The sequence below is a fragment of the Lipotes vexillifer genome, unplaced genomic scaffold (genome assembly GCF_000442215.2).
Source record: "Lipotes vexillifer unplaced genomic scaffold, Lipotes_vexillifer_v1.1 scaffold241, whole genome shotgun sequence".
NCBI lineage: Eukaryota > Metazoa > Chordata > Mammalia > Artiodactyla > Lipotidae > Lipotes > Lipotes vexillifer.
Genome location: NW_006784922.1, coordinates 5,742,287 through 5,762,637, shown reverse-complemented (window position 1 = coordinate 5,762,637; position 20,351 = coordinate 5,742,287). Strand labels below are relative to the sequence as shown.

The 20,351-nt window shown below is 40.2% G+C and overlaps 1 protein-coding gene across 1 annotated transcript in view; it reads left to right on the top strand.

Annotated features, from left to right (window-relative positions):
* The window catches only part of SREK1 (splicing regulatory glutamic acid and lysine rich protein 1), a 53,261-nt gene extending 50,550 nt beyond the window's left edge, over positions 1-2,711 (top strand). The window contains exon 12 of the mRNA XM_007457093.1: positions 528-2,711. Within this exon, the coding sequence (XP_007457155.1) occupies positions 528-677 (150 nt within the window). The 3' untranslated portion in view covers positions 678-2,711. The remainder of the gene's footprint in view (positions 1-527) is intronic.
* The last annotated feature ends 17,640 nt before the right edge of the window (positions 2,712-20,351 follow it).

The following is a 20,351-nucleotide window of genomic DNA, read 5'->3' as shown; positions in this document are numbered from 1 at the left end:
TTTATCATCATTGTAAGTAACATTGATAATATCTCCTGAGCACTTAATACATTCCAGGCACTGTTCCACATGTTCTCATTTAATTCTCCGTTAAGTTGAGAGCTGAATTTGGACTGTTCTTAAACAGTCTTTGGTAGGAGGAATAGTGATTTCCTTTTCTACATTCCCTTGTTTTTGCTTCTTTGGTATCCAGATTACAAATTTGTCCTGGCATCTATGGGAACTATTTTACTTGCAGCCGATCAGTTCCACCTTTCAAGTCAGTCAGCAACGTTTGTTGAATTCTTTCCTAGAGTTTCTATTTACCTATTTCATCCTAACTTAATCTCCATAGATTGTCCTATCTTTTATTAGAAGTACAAAGGACATTATTGATACGTTTGTATATACTATTTATATGAAGATGTAATGGGAGATAATACCCAGTTTGACTAATTCACAAAAGATAAAGTTTTAGCCAGAACTAGATGTAGTAGCAGACAACTCTTGAGAAAAATATTAAATGTATACCTAAATATTCATTGTAGGAGAAGGAGCACAATAAAGAACCAGATTCAAGTGTGGGAAAAGAAGTAGATGACAAGGATGCACAAAGGACTGAGGAAAACAAAGTACAGCAAAATGGGAATTGTCAACCAAATGAAGAAAACCTCTCTACCAAAACAGAAGCAGTATAGGACCTATAAATGCACCTGTAAACGCACGCTGGAATAGAATCCAAAGCTTTTAATTCTCTCAACAAGATGTTAAACAGTGAAGAAATCCAGTAGAGCATAAAGATATGAGCTAACAGCTTTTTTAGTTGTTAGATGCCTTTGTGGCCATCTTGTTACTGAGTAAGAAAATAAAGCATGGACATCGTGAAAATAACAGGTGTTACCCAAACTCCTCATCTTCTAAAAGCTGTGCATTTCCATGGTGGCTGACACACTTGTCATGTGGTTTGTTAAGTGTTTGTGAAGAACCATTAAAATAAATGGGACATGAAAGATCTAAATTTGTACTATCCATTAAAGACTGGAGATAAGCATTGGAGGCTCTTTTAAAAAATGCTAGTAACTGATTTTGTATTGTTTTACTTTTTTTTTTAAATTTCAATATATTACAGATTGATGATGTGCTTGAAATTGGTGCAAATATATACACACCCTTGTAAGTGCGGAGTATGTAAGAAGTTTTAACATTGACTTCACAGGATTTACAGTGATTGTGTTAAATTCTCACTATTGTGTTTTCTTTTGCTCACTGTTTAGGTCAGCAGTTTTTCTTTAAAATAGTTTTACAGATTAAAGTTGCTTAAATAAGTGGATTAAAAACCAACTGACAATGCATGCTACTGTTCTCTTTCAAAAGGAAGAACAACTGTGTTGAATACTAATAATATATTAGTATTCAGTGTTCAGAATCATTGGGTCTCCCCACAAAGTAACCATTTCTTTTTGAACTCTCTTGACATTTCCAAGCTTATTATGAACAGTATCACAGTGTGTGTTGTCAGTTGTAGGTGGCAAAGGTGCCATTTATAATAAGAAAACTGGGTTTTCAAAATGGGCTATGGGAGCACAAGCTGAAGCTTTAGTGCCTTCTACAATGTGGTATATACTGTTTTCTAGAATTTTATATGGACTAGTCATTCTCAATTCATATGGAATTTAGATGGATATTCCATTCCCTCCCATAGCAAAGTGAAAGTGGTATGTCAGAAGAGCTTCTTACTTGGTTCACTTAATATGAGAGGGAAGTCTGTTTTCAAGAATGACTTTAGAGCTTAAAACAGCAATGCAGTTTTGGGACCATCAGTTTCATACTGTGATAATTGAAAATGAAGCAGCATGTTCTTATTTTACTTAAAGCAAAATGCTTTAGTTGTCTACATTGGATGGCCTTAATTATTACCTCTCAATCATCTTCTCATAAGTGATGTGCAGAAATTGTACTTAAAGGAGAACGTATGAGTTTGTCTTATGTGTAAGGATATGTTTACTTAAGCTTAAAATATAGGTCATCCGACATTGTTAGGCACACTTTTTGCAGAAAGTATGCAAGTAGTAAAATGACAACATTGCTAATATTTTCCCCCAGAACACAACTCATAGTTTCAGAACTCTTTTCATTGTTGTATTTCCAAAAGTTAATACCTTTTACTTAGCATGTTATTAAAAAAATCAAGTATAATTAGTTTAATGCAGTCTAATACAATCAAATTACTCAGTTGCCTTACCTCATGGGAAGAGTTACTTATAGATTTAAAAAGCTGAGTAGCACATCAGTTACTTGGTTTCAACTTGAGTTTTCTTTTAATGTTAATACTATTGAAATTTAAGTATTTGGTGAAGAATGGAAAGAATTGCCCTTATTGCAAGTAATGAAGCCTGGTTTGATTATGAAGCTGCTTAATTACTCCTCATGTGTTCAGAATTACTGTGTTTTTTTTCCTTTTTTTCACTGTGTACATTAAAATTTTTGAAAATGCTTTACTATGTAAAGTATAGATGGTCATTTTAATCATTCAACCACATACGGTTGGCTGGTAAACAGCTTATTTTGATATAAGAACGCTTGGGTGTATATGGAAAGATTGTGAAGGAGTGTGTGTGTCTTGCATCAAAGCTTCTTATTTATGATATGTAAGTAGAATAGAGCAAATGTTGTTTGAATCTTTGTTATTTTTAGTACTATTTCTCTAATAAAGCTAAGTATTTTAGAGGAAAGTATTTGTTCATGCATTTCAAAACAGCATCTTAGGTTTGTCCTGTTCTTGTTTTAGCTGGCATAGAAATTGTTTTGATATGGAGAGTGCATGTTTGTGTGGTGTGTAAAGCCATCATTTAAAGTTTGAGTATTTTCTTGTACTCTGGACTCTATTAAATGTTTTTTATGTTGGTAATTAACATAGTTATTTGGTTCCTGCTGCCAGTTATTTTTCTTGATGAGGTTTATTCATCTTTAAAACAGTCATACTAATCTTGACAGACACTGATTTATAAAAATTGGGCATGAATAGGAATACAAGAGGTCCGGAGAAAGTGAAATCATTTTCTTAAACAGGCTTATGGAAGCAAAGCTTTCTAGGGTCTAGAGGTACTGGAGGGAAGGAGGGAGTGTGTGAGTGTGTGTGTGTGTGTTGTGTGTGAGTCAGAGAGAGAGAGAGATCTTTTTCTCTTTGTTCACTTTTAAGAGCTGATATGTTTTCTTTATTTTTTTCTTGTAAGGTATTTTTTTCTTTCTTTAAAGCTGTCTTTTTCATCCCAGGTAGATATTGTCAGGAAAACTTGAGGTAAGGCCAAGAAGACAGCCATTTTACACTTAATACCTTCTGTAAATTATCTTTTTCATCTTGATTATATAGCGAGTACATTCTGTTCCTTAAATTGTAGTTGCTATTCATCATTCTAGACAAATTCTCTTGGTCCTCTTGTTCTTGCTTTTCAGCAGTGTGCACTTAACTGGTAATAAAAGATGGTCCTTCATAAGCTAGCCAGTTTCATGTGAGGAAACAAGTATAAAACCCTCAACTTCCACAGCTATCTCCTTATTATTTTCCATTGAGTCTAATTAACTTACAGTTACGAACACACTAGTCAGCTTGTGATTTTTCTGTTTAGAATCTTTTTTTCCGAGGGGTTCAGTATATGCTGTGTTGATCTTTAGAAGTATCATAGAGACTTAAATTTTGACATGCCTCAATTGAAAGTAAAAACCGGCATTTAGAATCAATTTTTTTTTTTTGTCAAGAAAATAATTTCTTTTGTGGTATTAGTCATCTTCAGGATGCTCATTCATTCCTATATATAGGTTGCTACCTTTGAAATTAAAAAAACAAAACAAAACCTTGAGCCAAATCTGGTCTCAACTGAAGATATTATTCAAATTTAAGGATTATAATACATACTAATGGCTTTTAAAAGTTTTTTAAAAACCTATTTGGAATAGTATGATATGGTTTAAATCTTTAGTAGTTGAATTAGCAGTTAAAATGAATTCTTTTTGAGGGATGCATTAAGTAACATTTCAGTGGGACATTTCTTATATTTTCATTGAAAGATAGTATCTGGTTTTAACTGGGTAAGTTATGAAGTAGAGCTGTTTCCACAAAGTAATTATGTTCCTTATGTGTTTTAAATATTTTTTAAAAAATATTCACTACCTATATACTTAGATGTTCTCATGTTTATTTACTAATGTAATAGTCATTTAAAATTAAATTGTTTATTTTCAAATTTCAGAAGTTAGTGCTCTCAAAGGGCTAAATGATATTTCTGGAAGCAGGAGTCGAATATAAATGTAATAAAATAATCTTTTAAAATAAAATTCACTTCCCTACTTAAACTTGGGTTTGTGGGTGAATTTGTTTTTCTTAAATACACTTTTATTGGTGATTCTGCCAAAGAGTGGTACATTATTTTAAAAATAAAAGCTAAAGCTGAAGGTAGGTTGGATTTAGTAACTAAATAACTAGATTTCTTTCTATTCCATTTAAGGTACTTTTATAGTTTCTAGCAATTAATTTATTATAATTGTTAGTTTATATATAATACATTTCTTAACATACTGTTCTTCAAGGCAGATTTTTAGCCTGTTGCCTGATTTTAAATTTACTTTGTATCTAGCTAACATTTTAATTTTGAGAATTGCCAACTTTTGTAAAACTTCACAAATTTTACCATTAAGATTTATTTTCCAAGGATTGGAGTAGAATAATAGTTCTCTCCATTCTTGATTAACTTTTATTTGCTAAATAGATAATTTCTTAACTGTATATGTAAGTTCAAACTCATGAAATCATGCTGAATTAGAGTTGAAGAGATTGAGTTCCACCAGTTTAAGGTTAGTGGTAGGCAAAAAACTGTTGGGAAACACGCTACAGAATTCTCTGATTTCCACAGAAGGTTACATTTGGGTGTACTGTGTAGTTGTATAGGTAGTTCAACTTAATAGTTAAACATTACTCTCCTTCATCTTAATTAGGTTAATACAGTAGTGCTATTCTTTACATAATGCTATGGATTATCAAGGGAAGGGTTCAAAATGTAAACAAAAAGGTGCTGCATAGGTGGTGTATATTATGTGAGTAGGACTACTTCCATATGGTACTAGTAAACATTTATCAGATGCTGCTGCTATTGTGTTGCTATATTTTTAATAAAATGAAAATCTTAAAATCTTTCCACTGTTGAGTAGTAATTTCACCGAATTCTAAGACATGTATTTGCATATTTACAGCTTATTTTTATAACTGAAAGGTTTGGTAACAGCCTCTTTAGGGTTCAAAATTACCACCAAAATAGAGGGTTTTGATCATTGGGTGTACTTCATGTCGTGTGGCAATAACTCTAGTCAGAGCTTTGCATCTCCAGCATTTTGTAGTGTTCCAGTAAGTGATAGCAGCTCTTTGAATCTCCCTTTTGTTTTCAGAATCAACTTCGTACTATGGTATTTGCACAATGAAAATTGCCACTACTTGTCTTTTAACAGCAAGTGGAATGCCTTCTCCAGTATATCAGAAGTATAACTAGTCCATTTGGTGAATGAGCTGTGTACTTGGGGTGGTCATTTAAGTGAGACAGCCTATTCGAAGTGTCTCTTTAAAAATATATATATATATTGGCTATCAGATATGTAAATTTAGAACCCTGTATGACCTGGTGGTTTAGCTGGTGCAGAGCTGGTGAGGCTGTCACTGATTTCTCTTTGTAGGCCCTCTGTTTTAGCTGCCTTCTGTGGTTAAACCATGAGCCATTTTGGTTTCCAGATGTGTTGAACTACATGGGGTGAGGTTGAGTTGGGGGTTAGAGAGGAGAGATCCTTGCCAGCAATGAGTTTGAACTTCTCCAGGTGTGACCTCCACAGGACTTCTTAAAGGAATGCCAGATTGGAGTAGCAGCCACATTTGACAGTAGACTTCCAGACAAAATGTCTTTTACGTTGTATTATTTTTGTTATGAATGATTTCTAAATAGTAATTAAGGAGTATAATTAGAGTACATTTAGTTTTTATAATGATGATTTTCTTACCTTGGGAAAAATAAGATTCACTGAAAAAGTCTCTTAAAAAGTATGCCACTCTGGGGCTTCCCTGGTGGCACAGTGGTTGAGAGTCCGCCTGCCGATGCAGGGGACGCGGGTTTGTGCCCCGGTCTGGGAAGATGCCGCGGAGCGGCCAGGCCCGTGATCCATGGCCGCTGAGCCTGTGCATCCGGAGCCTGTGCTCTGCAACGGGAGAGGCCACAACAGTGAGAGGCCTGTGTACCGCAAAAAAAAAAAAAAAAAAAAAAAAAAAAAGTATGCCAGTTTAATGTAGTAATAGCCACAGTATGAAAATCAGAGGTGGTAAACGCAATCAGTTATACAGGCATGACTTCTAGTACTGTTTTTCCTTCTACTGAGCTCCAGTCCTTCTGATTAGTGTAGCACCTGACACAGAACTCACTGATTATTAGCTATTACATTACTGGATATCTTACCAGCACCGTTTATTCTGTTCCAAACAAAACATTCAATTTCCAATACCAGGTCTATGCCTCTGCTCCTTATTGTTTTTCACCAGAACTGACATCTTTTCACTTCAGGCCTTTTTCCAAATTCTCTTCAACATAAATTTGTTACTTGATTAAATTCCTTTCAGTTGGTCTGTAATTTTGGAATGTCTTTCTTGTTTTAGTATACAGGTCATGCTGGCCTGAGAGAATGAGTTGGACGTTGTTCCCTCTTGAATTTTCTGAAGAAATTTGTGTCATGTTCACTGTTTCTTTCATAAATATTAGGTAGAATTCCCCAGGAAAACCAGCCTGAGCCTGGAATTTCCTTTTCATGATACAAATTCAACATTAAAAATAGATTTAGGGCTATTCTTGAGTGAGTTTTGGTGTTCTTTGTCTTCTAAGGAATGTGTCCGTTTTATTTGTCTTCTAAGGAATGTGTCCGTTTTATCTAAGTTGTTGAATTTGTCAGCATAAAGTTGTTTATGACATTCTCTTATTATTTCAATATATATGAGATCTATAGTGATAGCCTCTCTCATTCCTAATATTGTTAACGTCTTTCTCTTTTTATCCTGATGAGTTAGGCTAGAGATTTATCAGCTTTATTTTCTCCAGTAATCAGATTTTGTTTTCATCAGTTTTTTTCTGCTTTTTATTTCACTGATTTCTACTCATTATTTCTTTCTTCTGCTTATTTCCACTTAGTTTGCTCTTTTTTTTTCTTCTTAAAGTGTGAGCTGGCATCACTGACTTGAGACTTTTTTTTTTTAACCATTTAAAAATTGAAGTACAGTTAATTTACAATGTACTAGTTTCAGACATACAGCAGAGTGATTCATTTTATATATATAAACATATATCTTTTTTAGATTCTTTTCCATTTAGGTTATTACAAGATATTGAGAGACCTTCCCTAATAGAGGTATTTTAGTGCTATAAATTTCCCTCTAAGCATTGCTTTTGCTGCATTCCAACAATGTTTGATACGTTGTGTCTTCATTTTCATTCAGTTCAAGACACTTCATGATTTTCCATTTGGCATTGTCTTTGATCCACAGGTTATTTTAAATGTGTGTTACTTGGTATCCAAATATTTGGGAATTTCCAAGATCTTTGTTTGTGCTTAGGAAATAGTTCTTATGGTTTGATTCCTTTTAAATTGTCTAAAACTTGCTTTTTGGCCCACAAATGATACAGCTTCATAAATGTTCCATGTGCACTTGAGAAGAATGTATCTTCTGGCAGTTGTTTGGTGAAAATCTATAATGCCAATTAGGTCATGTTTGTTGATGGGGGTGTTCAAGTCTTCTATATTCTTACTGATTTTCTATCTGCCATTGCCTGTCATCACTCATTATCTGTCAGTTAATTAGTAAGAGGTCTTGGAATCCCCAACTAGATTGTGGATTTGTTTATTTCTCATTTCATTTCTATGTGGCTCATATGTATTTTGAAGCTGTTATTAGGCTCATAAATGGGGTTGTTATGTTCTCATAATGACCTTTTTATCATTATTAATATTACTCTTTTTATTCCTGGTAATATTCTTTGCTTTGAAATATTTTTCTTATATTAATGCTAGCAGTCTAGTTTAAAAATTAAAAATAAAAACCTATTAGCATGGTGTTATCTTTCTTCATCCTTTCACTGTTTTTATATTTAAAGGGTACTTCTTGTGGGCCTCATGTAGTTTGGTCTTGCTTTTTTAAAATCCAGTCTGACGACCTCCGCTTTAGTTGGAGTGTTTAGACCAGTTACATTGAATGTGGTTATGGATTTCATTGGGTTTAAATCTGTCATCTTGCTGTTTATCCTCCATTTATCTCCTCTGTTTTTGTTTGTATTTTCCTCTTGGTCTGCCTTCTTTTGGACTCAGTACTGTTATTGCATTTCATCATCTCTGTTGGCTTATTAGCTATAATTCTTTGAGTGGCTTTAGGGTTTACTCTATGTGTGTATTTTCATTTATCACAGTGTATGTGTAAGTTTATATACCATTTCATGTATAGTGTAAGAACTTTGCAATAATATTCTTTCATTTTCCCACTCAGGTTTGTGCTGTTTTTGTCATGCATTTTACTTAAAACGTGTCAAAATGTACACAATATGGTGTAATTTTTTTTTCTTTAAACAGTCAATTTTAAAGAGATTTTAAAGAAGAAGAAAAAAGTCTCTTCTGTTTCCCCACAGATTTACAATTTATGGTGCTTTTCATTCCTTTGTGTATATTCATATTTATTTTTTGGCTGCATTGGGTCTTTGTTGCTGCACATGGGCTTTGTCTAATTGTGGTGAGCAGGGGCTACTCTTTGTTGCGGTGCCTGGGCTTTTCATCGCGGTGGTTTCTCTTGTTGTGGAGCACAGGCTCTGCGTGTGTGGGCTTCAGTAGTTGCAGCATGCGGGCTCAGTAGTTGTGGCCTGTGGGCTTAGTTGCTCTGCGACATGTGGGATCTTCCTGGATCAGGGATTGAACCCGTGTACCCTGCATTGGCAGGTGGATTCTTAACCACTGTACCACCAGGGAAGTCCTCATATTTCTACTTGGTACTATTTTCATTCTGACTGAAGACATCCTTTAACCTTTCTAATAGTTCAGGCCTGTCAGTGGTGGAATCTTTCGTCTTTTGCATGCTGAATTTTATTTCAACTTAATATTTTAAAGATATTTTTGCTGGATATAGACTTCTATGTTGACTTTTTTTTTTTCCCCAGTGCTTTAAAAATGTGGCTCCACTGTCCTTTGGTTTCCTTTGTTTCCATCAAGATGCCTGCTATCATTCTGATCATTGTTCCAATATACAGAGTGCAGACTTTCTCTTGTGGCCACTTTCAAGATTTTCTCTTCATTCACTGGTTTTAATCCATTTTGATTATGATGTGCCTTGGTGGTGTTTTTTATGTGCTTCTGTTTCCTTGAGTTTCTTGGGCCTGTGTATTTTTAGTTTCTTTTAAATTTGGAAATTTTCCAACCATTATTTCTTCAAATATGTTTTCTTTCTCTTTGACACTTTATAGTCTTCAATTACATTTATATTGCCACTTGGAGTCCCACCACTCACTGACTGATGCTGTGTTCATTTTTTTCAACTTTCTTCTTTGTTTCACATTGGATAGTTCTATTGCTATATCTGAGTTTATTAATATTTTCTTCTGTAGAATCTAATCTGTTCATCTTATCCAGTGTATCTTTTTTAAAAAGGTCTAAGGTGTTTTGCAAATCTAGGAGTTCAATTTAAGTCATTTTTGTACCCTCCATGTCTCTATTTTACATGTTAAATGTAAATGTAATTCAAGCATATAAAATATAACTTGTGAATTTTACCTTTTTTTGGTTCTGAATGTTTTTGGTTCTGAATATCCTATTGATATTCTTTAGCTTTGTTCTGAGACGCTTTTAGGTTACTTAGGAACTGTTTGGAAGGATCAGATTAGCCATTTATGTAGGGCTAATGTTACCCTACTACTGAAGTGATACTCTTCTGTGTACTTGATGCTCTATGAATTATGTTCTACTCCAACCCCCATCCTGGCCCATGGGAACACCAACAGTTTCCAGTCTGTTTAAGCTTTGGGGATTTTCCCCTTTGATCCTTTCTGGTGTTTATTCCTGAGCCTCAGGTAGTTTCTTCCCATGCATATGCTGACCATTACTCAACTGAAGACACAAACATCCCAGTGTGCAGATCTTCAGAGCTTTTCCTCTGTGCAGCTCTTTAATCCATACTCTGCTCTTGTGATCTGCAGCTATCTTGTCCTCAGTGGGCTCCCAGCATCTCGTCAACTCAGACCACTGGGTTCTGCCTTGGTTTCCCCTTCTTTTGCTTCAGCCTTTCCTCAGGCAGTAAGCTGGGGGCAATCATAGGGCTCACCTCATTTGTTGATCAGAGATCACCGGCCTGATCTGATTGTTGTCTGATGTCCGATATCTGAAAACCATTGTTATGTATATTTGTTTTTTTTCCAGTGTTTCAAGTGGGATGGTAAACACATTTCTGTGATTCCATCTTGGCCAAAAGTGGACATCTGCTGTAATAGTTTTCAACCTACATTTTTTGGCTACATACTTTTTGCTGATAATCTATATTATATTACTACACACACACACACACACACACACACACACACACACACACACACACACAGAAATGACCAGAGTCTTAGGACTGGTGCAAGTGATGGCTCCTGAAGCTTAAACTTTATTATCTTCATGGTAAATCCATCTTTGGGTCTTACTTAAGAAAAGAGGAAGGACAAGATTTGGCAGGATGGAGGCTTCGGTCCAGCCTGATCAGACTCTTGCCAAGTGCAATATGGCCAATGACAACAAATGAAGGAGGTAGTGTTTACAAGGACTGATTTCTTGATAGATTATAAAATCTCATTTGCTTAAAGATTCAGGGAAGCCACTCAGCTGGTAGCTTGGATCCAATGGATCCACCTCTAGATCAGGCAACCTGGAGTACACATCTCTCAGGAGCCCTCTGTCCAAGAGGTTGCCCACCTGCATGGGAGAAGTCTCACTGTACAGTACCACACAAGCTGAATCTGTGTTGCATACCCTTATCTTTGTTGTCCTAACTTCAAGCTCCTACTAGTTACATGGTGTGAGAGCAAGTTAATATCAGAAATTTGAACAGAGGTTAAACTAAGATACACCCTAGTCAGGAGAATGTGATTATAGGACAAATCACAAAACTAACAATTTAAACATCTTAACTAAACCACAGCTAGCAACTTAGATTGCTGTCAGGTGTAGAGTAGGGTAATACCAGGACAACTAGAATTTGGAGATCATTTAGCTAGTCTGTTGCTCCCTGGGTCCATGGGCATGTAGGCCGTTCATCAGTTCTTAAGAGCAGTGATGATAAACAGTAATAAATTAATAATAATAAAAGTATTCTCTTTGTTTTCTCTGAAATAAGAAAGGAATCTGGCAGCTCTTCAAAGGATCCAGGGAGGTGGGAGCAGGGTAGCTGTGAGCCTCTGGTGCCTTGGTGAGGGTTAAGAAAAGATGCTTCCTCTGGGTGATGCAACTGCATGGCTGCTTGGCTTCGCAGATGGAGTTCAAGTCAGTTTGAAGTTCAGGCTCCCTTGTCTCCTGGACTGGGCATCTTTGTGCAATAAACACACTACACAGTTGTCTGTGGGGCACCGGTAGCAGGAGGCAGCTTCAATAATCTCCCCCCTCCAGCCCCAGCCTCTGGCCAGCCTGTTTGGCACGGGGAGGGACCGAGAGATGAGTGAGATGTTTGTTGGCTTAAAAAAAGATGAAAGCCTAACCATGAAATCCTGAGCCAATATACACATGCTGCAGAGGAAGAAGAATAAAATGTCTCTGGACAGGGGCTATTTTAGAGCTTGGAGGGATTTTGGAAACGATTTAGTTCTTGCCTTCCTGCTCTTTTAATAATTGAAGAATCCCAGGGTTCAAAGGGGAAGTGAGTAGCCCCAGGTCTCACCACTACTAAGTAACAGAGTCTGAACAAGGCTTGAATGCTGTGATTCCAGGCTGTGTTCCTTCCATGACCCACTGCCCAACCATGAGCCATTTCCTTCCAATATTTAACTACCATTTTTATAAATGAAAATTTGGATAGATTTTTTCCCTTCCAGTGCTGCTTACAATCCATCTTGAAAATACTGATAAAAATATGACTTCTATTATTCAATAATTACAGGACTTCCAAGCATCATCATTTATAGTACTTGAAAAAATACAATTTTCATTTCCATGGAATCATGGCTTCTGGCAGTAATAATTTCATTACTCTTGATGAACCAACCAAGACATCCACATTAATGTAATTTGTGTTCAAAGATGTCCTAAAAGGCCGATGTAACTTCATTATCAGTACATGACTTTAAAAAGTATTTTATCTAGGAAAACAAATAATGAGCACATCTTCTAACATTAATATGATTTTCTTTTCTTCCAGGTCAGGCGGCAGAAGTTTAATGAGCAATTTAATTGCTTGATGAATCAAATATGTCTCATTTTTGGCTCCAAGGGTTGGGGTAACATTGATTCAGATGAACTATTAGAGTTTTGATTAGGGTATTTTACCTTCAAGGAATAAAACCTACCTTAGAACTCATCTCCAGGTCCTCCAAATCCTATATCGTACCTAACTTCACTCTTATTAATTACTTATCATAATATCCACAAACTTTCGAGATAGATTTCATTTTAGAAATTATTTATTATCATATTCTCATTTTACTCAAGTGGCAGATAACAGGGCTGCTATAACAAAGTACCACAAACGGGGTGTCTTAAAACAATAGAAATTCATTCTCTCACAGTTCTGGAGGCTAGAAGTCTGAAATCAAGGGTTTGGCAGGGCTGTGCTCTCTGAACTCTGCGGAGAATCTGTTCTGTGCCCATCTTTTAGCTTGTGGTGCTGCTGGCAATCTTTGGTGTTCCTTGACTCAAAGATATCAGTCAGTCTCTGCCTCCATTGTCCCATGACATTCTCCCTGTATGTATCCCTGTGTCTCTCCTATTTTTTTTAACTTTTTATTTTATATTGGAACATAGTTGATTAACAGCGTTATGATAGTTTCAGGTGTACAGCAAAGTGATTCAGTTATACATGTAACTATTCTTTTTCAAATTCTTTTCCCATTTAGCTTGTTACATAATACTGAGCAGAGTTCCCTGTGTTATACAGTAGGTCCTTGTTGGTTATCTATTTTAAATATAGCAGCGTGTACGTGTCAATCCCAAGCTCCCCAACTATCCCTTCCCCCCACCCTTCCCCCCGGTAACCCTAAGTTTGTTTTCTAAGTCTGTGAGTCTGTTTCTGTTTTGTAAATAAGTTTATTTGTATCATTTCTTTTTAGATTCCACATATCAGCAATATCACACAATATTTCTCTTCCTCTGACTTACTTCACTCCTATTCTTACAAGGACATCAGTTATACTGGATTAAGGGCCCTTCCTATTCCAGTATGACCTCATCATAGCTAATTACATCTGCAGCAACCCTCTTTCTAACTGAGGTCATGTTCACAGGTACCAGGGGTTAGGACTTCAGTATATCTTTTGGGGGACACAATTCTACCCACCACAGCATGCAGCCCTACTACTTCTAGGAACACCAAAACACTTCAGGCAGTCATTAAGTACCCCACCATTTTGGGGAGCTTTTTGAGTTAGGTGAAAGTGGGGTGCAGGGAATCATCATTTACACAAACCATTCTTGTCCTCTCAGAGCTTATAGTCTCATGGCAAAACCGATGATAAGCAAGTCAACTGGTAGGTATTCATTAGAAAAAATGACTGTGTGTAGAACACGCTTTACATAGTGTGGTCAGAAGAGGCCTTTCTGAGGTTGTGATATTTATACTGAGACGTGAAGGATGACAATGAGCCAGGCATGGGAAAGATAAGGAGAAGAATGTTCCAGGTGGAGGGAATAGCAAATACTCCGAGGTGGGAAAGGAGAGCTCAACACTTACCAGGGACTGAAGGGAAAAAGAGGGGAAGGTGATAGAAGATGAAATCAAAGAGGTGGCAGGAGCCATGACCTGCTGGGTTATAAGTGGCTTCCAAACTTGTTTGACTGCAACCCTACTGCTAAGAAATACGGGTCCAGAGATGCATATATACACACCTGGATGGAGAAAACAGAAGATAGTGGGCAGTAGTTAGGTTTCAGTTACAGTTTGGAGGTACCATCTCAGGATGCTAAGGTATCATGTGTGGGAGGGTGAAGGAATGATGCTCAGCATTTTGGCTCGAGCAGTTGGGTTAAAGGCAGTGCCGGTAAGTGCAATGGTGAAGCCTGGGGAAGGAAAAGGATTTTGATGGAGTGGGAGGGGCTGAAAAGAGACAGTTTAGTGTTTGACATGTTCAATTTCAGACACCTATAAGTCATGCAAGTGGATGTGTCTCCTAGTGGATACGTCTCTAAAGCTGAGAGACAAGACGGGGCAGGGTAACCTGAGACGAAGTGAGAGAGTGGCATGGACATATCTACACTACCAAATGTAAAATAGCTAGCTAGTGGGAAGCAGCCGCATAGCACAGGGAGATCAGCTCGGTGCTTTGTGTCCACCTAGAGGGGTGGGATAGGGAGGGTGGGAGGGACATGCAAGAGGGAGGGGATATGGGGTTACATGTATACAGACAGCTGATTCACTTTGTTATACAGCAGAAACTAACACAACAATGTAAAGCAATTATACTCCAATAAAGATGTTAAAAAAATAAAAAAAGAAAGCTGCTAAATGCAAGCCAATATCTTCCTTTAGGAAGAGCCATCAAAGGCAATTCTGAATATCCTGGACTCTAGCCTTATTTGCTTCAAGTACCTGATGGAGCCATACGATTTTTGCATATTTATTTAAAAACCAACAGTAATAAAGTAGATCACAGTCATTGTTCCTGTTTGGCAGGTCTCCACTGAGTTAGCATTAGAGAGGGAAGTGCATATAGTAACTGAGTCCTTGCTTGGGTATTTAACAAAACTCGGATCCACTGGGTTCGAAGAGGGGCTGTAGGTGGGAAGGAGGTGGAATGAGGTGTACGGGGAAGGAGGTGGGAATGTGATTTTAACACACTTCCCTGGTGATTCTTATGCACATTAGGATTTGAGAACAATTTCTGTATGCTAGAAAGAGAGTTGTTATTCATATTAGATCACCAAAACCAGAATTTACTCAATCGCCTGTTACCGCTAAGTGAGGCTGATGCGCGGAGCATGTTCTAGGTGAAGCAGGTCTTACTGAGGAAAAGGGCTGCCTCTGCTCTTTCAACTCTGAATTTCTAAAATGTTTTGAACCATGGGAAATTGGCACAAATAAATCTCAGGGTATAATAGTATATAGAAAGAAGATATAGTAATAACAAATTACATTTTCAACCTAAAAACAGAGCTTATTTAAGAGAAGTCTGTTCATAAAGTAGTTTTTTGAAATGTGTGAATTAGCCATTAAGGGTTTTGTTTTGTGAAGGCAGACGTGTGTGTGTGTGTGTGTGTGTGTGTATTTTGCTAAGGTTTTCTAGAAGACAGGCAATCCTGCCTCTGCCTGAGCCACCAGTGTGTCCCACTGGCTCCCTGCCACCTCCTCAGGGCTGTCCTCCGCAGCTGCGGTGGCTGAACATGTTGGGGACTGCACCACCCTAGGGGGTGCCACTCACAGCCCAGTCTGCAATCTTCTGGCAGAGGTCAGGAAGGTGTCTTGAGGAAGGGTGCCCTTTTCTGGGTCTCGCGAAGGGTCTGTATGGGCCGGCGGTGCTGCCCGATGGACCTCTGCCACCAGAGCCTCACAGCCACTTCCCTGCAATGGCAGCCTTGGTCTCGGTGAAGCAGGAACTCAGAGAAACTTCTTTACTGGCGTTTGGCAGGCTCTCTGTGGGGACTTGGCTCAAATCTCCCAGTCTGTGTGTACCCCCTGCTTTCTGGTGACTTTGGTGAACCTCTGACCTTCCTCCTCAAGGTTGACTGGAATCAGCTTCTCTGCCTAAGTGTGCAGCCTCAGTTTGGCCCTGTACTAGCCAATTCACTAGCCTTGTCCTTGTCCTCAGTTTGTTCAAGAAAGTCCAGTTACACTCATAGTTTTGTGAGTTCAGAAATGCTACTGAAGGTCTAAGAAGTGGGGATTCCCTGGCGGTCCAGTGGTTAGAACTCGGTACTTTCATTGCCGGGGCACGGGTTCAATCCCTGGTTGGGGAACTAAGATCCCACAAACTGCGTGGCACGGCCCCCCAAAAAAGGTCGAAGGAGTTATAGTTCCACACACTGGTACCATGACCATCTAGTACCGCACTGGTTTCCCCTCCCCTCTGGCTCCACTGTAGCCCAGAAGTCCACGATCCTGACATTTGACCCTTCCTCTGCTGCAGTATGCAGACCACTACTCTACCTCACGAGTACACTTCTGTTAGGCCTACCTTCCTTAGTCAGCCTTGACGCTCTGGTGAATTAAAATATTTAAAAAATAAATATGTGTGTTTTAAATTGTGGTTTCATTACTTCCTTTTGAATAGGTAATACATTCATATGTTTCAAAATTCAAAGGTGACAAAAGCATACAGGTTCCCTCCTCAGAGGCAAACAGTGTAATTAGCTTCTTATGTATCCTTCCAGAGATATTTTATTTATATGCAAGTAAATTAATTTGCATTCATTTTCTCCCCTTTTAATACAATTAGTAGCTTACCATACACAGAGCTCTGAACTTTGCTTTTTTCACTGAATATTAGAGTGAAACATTTCTCTACCCCATCTCTGTCATGGCCTGAAGGTGAGGGAATGTTTCTCATGTAGAGAAAGCATCCAAGCTGCTGGGTGGACACCAGGAGTGGCTGGATGAGCAGAGCTGTGCCGCAGGTCAGGATGCGGTCTCATAGGTGCGGAGATTCTAAAATTCAAGAGGACTGGCTTGGTTTTCAGAAAGTTCCAAGGAGAAGGTGGGACTTGGCTGGGGTCTTAAAGGAACTGGGGGGAGATAAGCCTTTCATTGTCTTCCTCCCAGCCACCCCATGATGGAGGCCAGATGATGGAGACAGGCTGGAAGGGAAGAACTTTGATCTTCCCAAGGAGCAGACCAGCCACTTTTCAGGGATTCAGATTCAGGCAGTCTCTGGTGAGCTCTGGGTTGGGGCACTTTACATATTTTAGGACTTCAAACCCTTCCTTTCTGGGTTTGAAAAATAAAGGTGGGTGGAGAGACGAGGTATTGCAGGGGTAAGTGGCTAGTGTAAACTAGGGCAGCAGGAGCTGCTTCTGGAATTTTCTGCATTTCTCCTGAGGTTCTCTAACGCAAAGTATCTCCTAGAAATCCAGCTTGCAGGCCTGGGATAACTGAGCAGCTGGTCCCATCTAAGACCTCTTCAGAAGACATTGAGCCAGTGAGGTCAAAACCACAGAGATTATCATTTAAATAAAAGGAAGCCGGGATCCTTTGCTTTTTCCATGCTGAATAGCTCTGAAACCCAGCCTGCGTTCTGTCGCGTGTGCATGGTGCTTGTGTGTGTGTGTGTGTGTGTGTGTGTGTGTGTTTGTCCCCATGCTGAAGGGCTTTTCTGAGGCAGAGCGCAGTTCATGAGCTGAGACTGAGCTGAGCTATCCAAATTGGTCTCAGCTGACAGCCCATGTTAGTGGAGGCCGCACTCCCGCTATCCATCTTGTTGTGTTTTTCATTTTCTCTCTGAATTCATTTCTTGAGCTTGGGGCCTCAGAAATAACCAGCTTTTAAAATGACTGAGTGTGCTCTCAGGCTCTGCGGAGCCCAGCCTACCCGGCTTCGTGCTCCAGCCTAAGCGGCCCCGGGCAGGCAAGGAGCCTCAGGTGGGAGAGGAAGGCCGGCAGGCGGAGGGGAGAGGCGTGGGCAGCTGCTCACACATCATGGCTGCCTCCCAAAGCGCTCCTGAGCCATCTCCAGCCGGTCCTTGGGCTTGAAATTGCAGAGCGAAGCCCTGTTGGTGACGGCCACCTCCCTTGCTCAGGACCGTGGCCCTGGCCCCTGCGGGGACCCACCAGTCTCTCAGGCAGGCCTGGCCTCGCAGAGGATCCATCTTCCTTAAGATCGTGCCTCCAGTCAGAGCTCATGCTGAGAGAGTCGCAAGAAGGCACAGGTGACCGCAGGGTGTGGTGGCAGTGTGTGGATGGATGCGGAGAGCTTGGGCCCGGGGCTGGAAGGATGCAAGGATGGGAAGCGGGGAATTTGTTGATGCTGGAGCCCTCCTGGCCAAGATGTCCAGGCCGGTCCTGACGGGTGGCTGGCTTGCCCTCTGAGGCAGGATGAGGGTGGTGGCACAAAGCCACCTGGCAGAGTGCTGAGGCCCGGCGTGGAGCTCAGGGACCGGGCATGTCAGTGTGGATTTACTTGGTGAGGCCTGAGAACCTACCGCCTTGCTGTGCTCCCGAGAAAACCGGGCACCTCCCTTCACCCAGGCGACCGGAGTGCACTGGCCAGCAGGAGGCGGGCATGTTCCGGACGCTGCCACCATTGGCCTCTTTAGTATCAATGGGGATGATAGAATCCCCGGATGGCAGCCACAAAGTGGAGGTAACTAACCTAAGAGAAGGGGAGAGAAGCCAGTGCTGCTTTATAATGATAGAACTTCAGACTTGACCTTAAGAAAGCTCTCCTGCCGCTACAGCCCACCATCCAGTGGCAGCTCAGACCAGAACCCTTAGCCAGTAGCCCTGACCCAGTACTGCCACGCCCTGCTCTGTTTGCGACTGTCCCTCACGGAGGTGAGAAACCTCCGATCCTCACAGCTACTGCCTTGGTTCAGGCCCCGCAGCGGTTCTTGTTCAGGTTATTTCAGGAGCCTCCTGTCTCTCTCCTCCCACTAACTTTTACCTATAGTGAACTTTCTGAACTCAAAGCTGCTCTGCCACTTCCCAGCATCAAATCTTTCAGTGGCTTCCTATCACCCTCTGAGCAAAGCCCGGGGTGTGGCATGTAAGTGGGGGCCTCAGCTGGCTCTGCTCCCTGCGCTTTGACCATCCAGACCCACCGGGCTGCTGTTGGCCTCATACATCTGTCTGCCCTGTGCCCGCAGCCTTGAATGTATCTTCCTTCTCTGTCTCATTGGTCTGATCAACACTCACTCTTCTTTTAAGTCTCAGCTTGAGGAACTTCTTCTCAATGAAACAAACGTTCCTAAGGCCCCAGAGAGAACTAGCCACTTCCCTTTTGTGTCCCCACTGTACCCAGCTCATCCCTCTACCATAGCGAACTTGCTGTGTCCCAAGTCACCAGACCAAGGTACGAAAAGTTACAGTTCCTTTCCTTTACAATGCATACACTTGTAATGCATGTGCAATGTATATAAAATGCATATGTATATTTTCATTACAAAGGTAAAACTATCTTATACAACATCAAAGTGTTCAACGTATAAACTGAAAGTCTCTCTCTCCTCTTGTAAACCACTGTTGATAGTGTGGAGGCATCCTTCTATATCTTATCCCATGTACATGCAAAGTTCATGTAATTATCCTCCGCAGCCCCCATCTGCTGGATTGGGAAAAGCTCATTCCACGTCCCACCTCTTCTCCAGTGTTAAGCTTTGTGAGTCTGACGGTGTCACAGGCTTGCAGAGAAAACACTGAAGCCTAATTGTTCTTCTAGGGCCCCTGTCCTCTGTTGTTGGTTCTCAGGATAATGAGGTAAGAACTGCTCCTTCCCGGTGCTCTGCTCTCCCTAGTTCTTCCATGGCAAGGACCTGTCCTCTGCCCTCTGGAATTCAGACCTGAACCTTTGGCGCTGGAGGGACCTGCCCCACCCTCTGACCACAGCAGTCCACCCTGCACACTGCCACTAGACTCCTCTTTCTTTCTTTCTTTCTTTTTTTTGCCATTGAACCCGTGCCCCATGGAGTGGGAGCGCCGAGTCGTAACCACTGGACCGCCAGGGAATTCCCTAGACTCCTCTAACTCACGTCTCTGATTATGCCTCTCACCTTAAAAGCATCCACTGTCCCTGCCACTGTCTAAACAATACAGTCCCAACCTGGTACTCTGACTTTGTGGCCCTGTGGTGGATTGTGTTAACTGTGCATTTTATCTCCCCCTTTCCCATCCCCTTTCTTCTGATTTCATATCCTATTCTATGGAAAGAGGGTGGGAATATAAACCAGGCCTGGCCAACCATTGCACTCCATTTACCAGGGCCCAGTGATTGGCCCAGTAAGAGGCCAGTGTCTTAGACAAGGCCAGAGACTGATCTGCTGATGGTTATTCCCATGACTACCTGGAGGAATTGGGCTTGCAGAGGGCGTAAGTGAGGCTAGGACCCATTGGTGAGCAGCTGAGGGAAGGGGAGAGAGAGAGAAATGGAGGACATTTTTTAGTGCTTGGATCCAGCCATGCCTGAGGCTGTCACCATCTCTGGATGTGCCAGTAAT